At 40.6% G+C, this 8,239-nt stretch overlaps 1 protein-coding gene across 1 annotated transcript in view; it reads left to right on the top strand.

Annotated features, from left to right (window-relative positions):
- Positions 1 to 584: 584 nt before the first annotated feature.
- Positions 585 to 8,239, top strand: part of LOC132015089 (protein lifeguard 1-like) — a 20,680-nt gene continuing 13,025 nt past the window's right edge. The window contains exons 1-4 of the mRNA XM_059395750.1: positions 585 to 849; positions 4,896 to 4,974; positions 5,904 to 5,957; positions 6,858 to 6,948. Of these exons, the coding sequence (XP_059251733.1) occupies positions 585 to 849; positions 4,896 to 4,974; positions 5,904 to 5,957; positions 6,858 to 6,948 (489 nt within the window). The remainder of the gene's footprint in view (positions 850 to 4,895; positions 4,975 to 5,903; positions 5,958 to 6,857; positions 6,949 to 8,239) is intronic.

The following is an 8,239-nucleotide window of genomic DNA, read 5'->3' on the forward strand; positions in this document are numbered from 1 at the left end:
AATGTCCTGCATGTTCCTCCAGACATTATGAAAGGCTCTTGTATCATCTTCCATAATTCCTGACCCTGCTTATTTTGGCTTTTATACCACTGCTTGTTTTATTATTTTCTCTTCCAAAATATAAGTACTTTGAAGGTGGAGGTGACTTGGGTAGCTCTACACTTGGCACATAAGAGGGAACTTAGGAACTCCTTATGGATGAATTTATAAACATATTAATTTCAGGCCTATAAAACGCAAGCTATTTCATTCTATAGGCCTCATATTAAAAGTATTTGGTCATCATTTATCCAGTAAATATTTGTTAAGTATTGATTTGTTAAGTCCTGAGCTAAGGAAGTTACAGTTAAGAAAACATCATCTGAGGGGTGCATGGCTGGCTCAGTGGGTAGAGCATGTGACTCCTGATCTAAGAGTTGTGAGTTCAAGCCCCATGTTGGGTGTAGAGCTTACTAAAAAATAAAAAATAATTTTTTTTAATTAAAAGAAGAGAAAAGAAAAAATCATTTGAAAGTTATGAGGATGTTAAGATTGTAGTAGTTATGAGCACAGGACTTGAATAACAATTCTCCCCCTCCAGGAAAATGGACTTGGAGGCCAGTGAAGCAACAGACTTTAGTTCTGGAGGTCATCATCATCTGGTTCGGAAAGCAGCAGATAGTAACGTCCAGATCAAGTCTGGTCAGTCCTCCACATCTGCACCTTCTGAGCCACAAAAAACTCTCGGGAATCCACATCCAAAGATGAGAGAGCAAAAGGATGTCTATGTGGTACAAATTTCAGATGAGACCACCCCAGATGAGAGCAATAATTTAGCCAGTCCATTCTCAGATGCATCGATCCGCAGAGGTGAGCATAAAATTACCTTTATGGAAGAGAAAAGCAAGTGTTCTCTCAAAATGCTTCCACAGAGTGGATTGTTAGGAGGTTTAACTTGACCTTTAGTTTTTCCCAGTTATGCTTTACCATGAAACATGATACAGGGCTGCTGTGGCAGATGGCCCCTAAGTTGTCCAGGGTATTCAGAAATTCATAATAAATGTATTATGGAAAATAATGTGTGGTTCCCTGAGGAAATATGAATTACTCACTGACTGTAGAATGTTCTTACCTCCCTATGAGGTGATGCTATGATACTCGCTTTAGTTTTAAAGCATATTAATTCAATGCCCCTAGATATTAATTTTGTATGGGAAATGCATTCAGCCGTGAGCAGTAGAAACCTAGAGAACTGTGGCTTCAATAAATGTCTTTTTCCTTCCATGAAATATGCAGTTCAAGGCATGACCAGTGTGTCCTCCTTAGACCTTCTTAGGGCTTGGACAACTTAAAGGTGGACTGTGAGCTTTGAGTCCCATTGTGTCTCCCTGCGGCTCTCATCACCCATCTTGTGGCTGGAAAGATGCCTTTGGATCCCTAGCTTTCCAGGTAGGGAAAGGCAAAGGTAAAGAAAGGCCAAGCCTGGTCTGCTGCCTCGAAAGCTCCAAGAGGTGCCATTCATGGATAAATGCCTGAGAGTAAGCCAAATATGACTTCTTTTCAGAGGCTTTCCTAGAAACCATACCCAAGAATTTCCACTTGCATGCCGTTGACCCTGCTGGGATCTCACAGCCACCTCCATCTGTAGCTTTCTGGTTGGGCCAATTGTCCTTTTTAACCAGATAGGGATTGGGTAGTGAGGAAGCCAGGGAAAATGGAGCCATGAGCCACCTCTGCCCCCAGTCCCAGTTCTTCAGCACCGGGCGTTGTGTAAGAAGAAGAGTTTTGCATTTAGTCCTTACAACAACTCTGTACATGAAGGCGTTGTAGTGTCATTTAACACATGAGGAAATCAGGTGAAGACCTACTCGCCACCATTGGAGTTAGTTATTTGGGTTTGTCTCTCCTGGAGAGCAGAGACTGGGCCCTGTCCCACTTAAAAAAAAATTATATGGTATGCCAAAACATGAAAGTCCTATGGAAACAAAGGGAAAGTATAGCAGGGTAATGGATGAAAAGCTATGGTGTTAGGGAGCTATCACTGTTTAAAGCAGCTTTATGCAATTTACAGATCATAAAATTCACCCTTTTTTAGGGTACAATTCAACTATTCTTTGTATATTTACAGAGTTGTGCAACCATCACCACAAAAAGAAACTCATACCCATTGGCAGTCAATTCCCATCCATCCTGCCCCTTGGCCTCTGACAACCACAAACCTACTTTCTGTCTCTATGAGTTTGTGTGTTCTGGATATTTCACATCAATGGAATCCTATGATATGTGACCTTTTGAGGTTGCCTTCTTTTACTTAGCATAAGTTTTCAAGGTTCACCCATGTTGTAGTATGTTTCCGAACTTCATTCCTTCTTTATGCTCGTATAGTATTCCAACGCCTTGTTAGAACATATTTTGTTTATTTATTCTTCAGCTGACAGACATTTGCTCTGTTTCTACTTTTTGGTTATTAGGAATAATGCTGTGATCCATATTCATATTTGAGTTTTTGTATAGACATGTATCTCCATTTTTTTTTTTTTTTTGGGTAGTAGCTACCTAGGAATCAATCGATTATATGGTAATTCTGAGGAATGTTAAACATAGCGGCTGCACTATTTTACATACCAGCATATGAAGGGGGACCGTTTCTCGACGTCCTTGTCAACACTCGTTATTGTCTTTCTTCTTGTAGCCATTCTAGTGTATGTGAGGTGATACCTCTTCGTGGTTTTGATTTACATTTCCCTAATGACTAATGATGTTGAGCATCTTTTCACAAACTTATTGGCCATTTGAGTATTTTCTTTGGAGAAATATCTATACAAGTCCTCTGCCCAAAACACAGCAACCATTTTGTTATCTCTCACGATTCTGTGGATGACTGCGATCAGCTGGGCAGTTCTTGGGCTGGTCTTGACTGGGGGTTCTAATGCAGTTGTAATCAGATGGCAGCTGAGGCTGAAGTGGCCATTATGACTCCTGACACAGCTGGAAGTTGGTGTTGGTTGTAGGCTTTCTCTTTATGACTTGAGTTTCTCATCATGTGGGACCTGAGTCCCAAGGAAAATTATACCAGGTAGACAAGCCCTGTTGTGCAAGCAGCTTGTCAAGCCTTTCCTGGCTTCACACATGCTTATGTCTCATTGGCCAACACAAGTCATGTGGCCAAGCCCAGTGTCAGAGGGCAGGGGCACTACACAAGCTCTGTCCATTTTAAATTATTTATCTCCCTGTTTTTTAACTGTAAGAGTTCTTTGTGTAATCTAGGTATAAGTCCCATATCATGATACATGATTTGCAAATATTTTCTCCCGGTTTGTTAGTTCTTTCTTTCACTTTCACTTTCTTGATGGTATCATTTGAAGCACAAAACTTTTACTTTTGATGATATCCAATTTGTCTGTTTTCTTTCTTTCTTTCTTTGTGCTTTAGGTGTCATATCTAAAGCAATCATTGCCTAATTTCTGGTCACAAAGATTTACGTCTATGCTTTCTTCCAAGAGTTTTGTTTCTTTTTAAAAGAGATAGATTTATTTATTTATTTTAGAAAGAGAGAAAAAATGCACGAGCAGGGGAGGGACCAAAGGACAGAGGGAGGGGGAAGCAGACTCCGTGCTGAGTGTGGAGCCCCGATGTGAGGCTTGATCTCAAGACACTGAGATCATGACCTGAGCTGATACCAAGAGTTGGAAACTTAACAGACTGAGTCACCCAGGTACCCCAAGAGTTCTTTTTTAAGAGTTTTGTTTTTTATGCTTACATTTATGATCCATTTTAAACTACTAGTTTTGACATGAGGAAAGGGTCCAAATTCATTCCTTTGGTATGTGTATGTCCACTTGTCCCAGCACCTTTTGTTGAAGACTATATTTTCTTCCTTGAATTGTTCTAGCACATTTGTTAGAAATAGTTGGCCATAAATATAAGGGATTATTTCTGGACCGTAGATTTTATTCTAACAATCTTATGTCTTAAGGCTGGGCCACATTTAATATTTATTCCCTCCCAGTCTCTGATATATAGTAGATGTGCAATAAATGTTGACCACCTGAATTTCTTAATATAGGCAGCCCACACTGGGGCACATATATTCTGGTATTGTGATTAAGACAGCTCAATCCTATTTCTTTGTTTTCCCCCCTTCCTATACATTGACACCGCCCAGACAAAGGACACAGCTGACAATCCTGTCAGTCATCTCCAAGCAGAATTTTTTTCTCTTTTAAAATGGAGACAAAGCTACCAAACAGCTCACTGTCATCATATTTAGCACCATATTCGGAGGGCTCCAGGAAGAGCTGTGCAGGGGGAGGGAAGCAAAAAGAGATGCTGACATCCTCTGTACTTGGCTTTGGCATGCTGCTGTGACCTCCTTGTTCTTCCTTCTAATTCCTCATTATTTAGTTTCTGCTCGAGGTGAAGGGAGGGGAAGGGAATTGCTGCAGGCAGGCAGGCTGGTGAGAGAAGTGGTGGGAAGGCTCTGAGAAGGCCCGCAGCCTGCATCCGTCTCTGAGGGCTAACTGCCTTCTGTACCTGTGTCTACGGGTGGAGCCGGACCCCTCACAATGGCCTGCAACATCCAGAGACTTTCAGGTCACTTTGGGTCCTAAGGAGGATGGGGTGTGCCTAGTAAGGAATTAATCCCTGTTTGTCTTTTAGATTTTGGGGCTTCCATGGGTAAACCCTCAGATCGCCAATAAAACACCTGTAACAGTCCAAATGGAGTATTTTCCACAAAGAGTTCAGAGCTGTATTTCTGTGGTTATTCAATTTGCTGACTCTAACTGGTGCTCCTTTTCCCAACCTTAAAAAGTCATAGGAAATATCCTTTTTGTTAAGCATCATAAATAGATAATTACATTTCTGTTTTTACTTTTGAATATGGTATGATAAAAATAATGTTTCTGTCTCTTCAGCTTTCATTATAAAAGTGTTCCTGATCCTGTCAGCTCAGTTGGTGGTCACTGGGGCAATTGTCAGTGTGTTTCTTTTCTGGTAAGTTGTTGTTGCTGATGTAAATTAAATACTAAGTTGTTCACTTTAATTTTTATTGAATCAACTTATTTCTGATCATTGAACATTATCTGTTTTTTCTTAATCATCCATAGGATATGATATTTCTATCACTTTGTTGTTTCTGAGGCAACTCTTAGAGGTATTGGTAGATTTCTACAGTTTTGCTTCAGCTTCCTAAGCCAAGATCTTTTTGTCTTACTCTTATTTGGGGTCTATTTTATTTTCTATTTTCCCTGAGCTATTTCCACAGGCAAAAGTGGATAAAAGAAGGGATACCTGGGTGCTCAGTCGGTTAAGTGTCTCCTTCAGCTCAGGTGATGGTCCTGGGGTTCTGAGATTGAGTCCCGCGTTGGGGTCCCTGCCCAGCAGAGAGAGAGCCCAACTGCTGCTGCTTCCCCTGCTTGTGTGCTCTCCCCCTCTCTCTGACAAAAGAAATAAATAAAATCTTAAAAAAAAAAAAAAAAAACCTGGATAAAAGAAAAAAGGTGAGATTTTGGAGGCCCCAGAGACTCGGAACACTGTTACATGCAGAAAATATTTCGGGGACTATTGCTTAAACCTAGCTCATGAAAATCTCCATTTACAAAACAAATACATAAGAAGTTGATTTTTTTTCTTTTCGCTTTCTACACATAGCGATCTCAGTTTTGTTTTTATTTTATTTTTGAAAATAAAAACGTCCCCGGGACATTTACATTCGTAAGATTTGACTTACATGACTATCTTTTTATGAATCTATTTTAAGAAGCAAGTTATAGTTCTAGGTTTGATTATTTCACTCATTTGTCATTGTCAATCATTTAGGGTTTACCCCTTTGTCATGAGATTGTTTTACTTCTACTTAATATTATGTTAGTTAGAAAAAGAAACAATTTATTGTTTAACACTGTATTTTTTTTTTTAATTAGGAAAGGTTTAAAAACTTGGGTGCTCATGAATGCTTGGTTCACCTATGCAATCTTGTAAGTATTCTTGGATTTCATAAAAAGTGATTTTTTCTAACAACTACTGATTGAGGTTCTTTATTAAAAGTTAAGTAAAGATATAACATTCTGGGGGCACCTGGGTGGCTCAGTGGGTTAAAGCCTCTGCCTTCGGCTCAGGTCATGATCCTGGCTGCCTGGGATCGAGCCCCACATAGGGCTCTCTGCTCAGCAGGGAGTCTACTTCCCCCTCTGCCTACCTCTCTGCCTACTTGTGATCTCTCTCTGTCAAATAAATAAATAAAATCTTAAAAAAAAAAGATATAGCATTCTGGAAATGACAAAATTATAGAGATAAAAAAACAAGCAAATTAGTGGTTACTAGGAGCTAGGGTGTGTGTGTGTGCATGTTACCAGAAAGGGATGGCATGAGGGAGGTCTTGTTGATGTTTTAGTGATGGGATAGTTTCAAATCTCGACCGTGGTGCTGGTAACACATATCTACACAGATCTGTGTCATAGTTCTGTGACACGGCCTTACACACACATTGCACCAATGTCAAATTAATGGTGTTGGTATCATACTATAAATATGTAAGATGGAACCATTGGGGGAAACTGGGTGAAGGATACATGGGACCTCTCTGTCTTTTGCAACTTCGTGTGAATTTATAATTATTTCAAAATAAAAAATTTTTAAAAATTTTAAAACATTTAAAAAAATTTAAAAATTTAAAAATTTTAAAAATTGGCTGGCAATGAGCAAAGTTAGTTTTAAAAGCTAAAAAAAAAGCAAAGGTAATCATCTGAATATATTTTTGTTTACACTTAGTATCAGATGATAATGTATAGTAACGTATCTCTATCTCTATTTATCTACCTATATCATATGATATAATCACTGGAAGCAAATAACACATGACTTTAAATTATCCTCAGGCCGGCATTTTTTGTTGTACTGATTGTACTTGCTTGCTGCGGGAAACTCCGCCGACAGGTGCCTGCGAATTACATTCTCCTGGGATTATTTGTAAGTAGACTTTGTTAGCACTTGTAGCTCGCCTCTGAAATCTATTTCTGTCGTATTAGTAATTCCATGCCTTTTATTGTGGAAAATCTTCTTGTGGAATAATACAGATAGAAAGTATTTGTGAGATGTTCTCTTGGCTGGATTCTGATTGTCGCACACTTACTTATGAGACCGTACCCACACCCTTTTGCTGAGGGAGAGGATCTGGGGACCCTCGGCAAACCTGTCTCCAGAGGCCACGTAGGGGAGCCCTCTCAGAGTCTGGGCTGCATTTCAGGAACAGCTAACTTACTGGCCCTCCGCCAGCCGCCACAAACCCATTTTGTTATGGAAAGTGGGTTTTTACATTTGGCTCACAAACTCGTGGGTGAGAAGCGTAATTTTCCTTATTTTGTAAAATGTGTCTTATTTCTGTTTCGAGTCTCACTGGGCGCTGAAACCCAGCTCAGCTCAGCTTCTCCCTGTTTCCCCACCGTGCATCTCAGTTCAGGAGGGCTGGGGACTGGGGAGTTCCAGGTCCTTAGCTCTCGGCTCCTCACTCAGGCATGGTGTGGTTGCTGGTTCACAGGGCCTCCCCTGGGGCTTCTACTCACAAGGCCTCACCACGTGGGTCCCTTCTGTGAGGATCAGTGCTGCTCTGGGCGACAGAAAACGTGTGGCTCTTTCTCTTGCCACCAGTTCCTTTCCTGCTGCTCACAAGGATTCCAGGATCTCAGCACCCTCCCATTGTGATTAATTCTTCATCTGATTCCCTATCGGATTTGAGGTAGCTTATAAAAATACATACAATATAAGAAGATAAGATAAATTGGTGGGGAAATCTGATGAAAGGGAAAAAATAAGGGTAGGAAAATAAAGTCAGTGGTTAGATGGTATACAAAATGTTCAGTCCTACGCAGTCCAAAGCAGTCTTGAGAAAGAGGAGCAAAGCTGGAGGTGTAACAATCCCAGATTTTAAGATATACTACAAAGTTGTAGTAATCAAAAGAGTATGGTACTGGCACAAAAACAGACACGTAGATCAATGGCACACAATAGAGAGCCCAGAAATAGCCCCACAACTATATGGTCAATCGATCTTCAATAAAGAAGACAAGAATGGGGGCGCCTGGGTGGCTCAGTGGGTTAAGCCGCTGCCTTCGGCTCAGGTCATGATCTCGGGGTCCTGGGATCGAGTCCCGCATCGAGCTCTCTGCTCTGCAGGGAGCCTGCTTCCTCCTCTCCCTCTCTCTGCCTGTCTGCCTGCTTATGGTCTCTGTCTGTCAAATAAATAAATAAAATCTTAAAAAAA

The sequence above is a fragment of the Mustela nigripes genome, chromosome 4, assembly GCF_022355385.1.
Source record: "Mustela nigripes isolate SB6536 chromosome 4, MUSNIG.SB6536, whole genome shotgun sequence".
Taxonomy (NCBI): Eukaryota; Metazoa; Chordata; class Mammalia; order Carnivora; family Mustelidae; genus Mustela; species Mustela nigripes.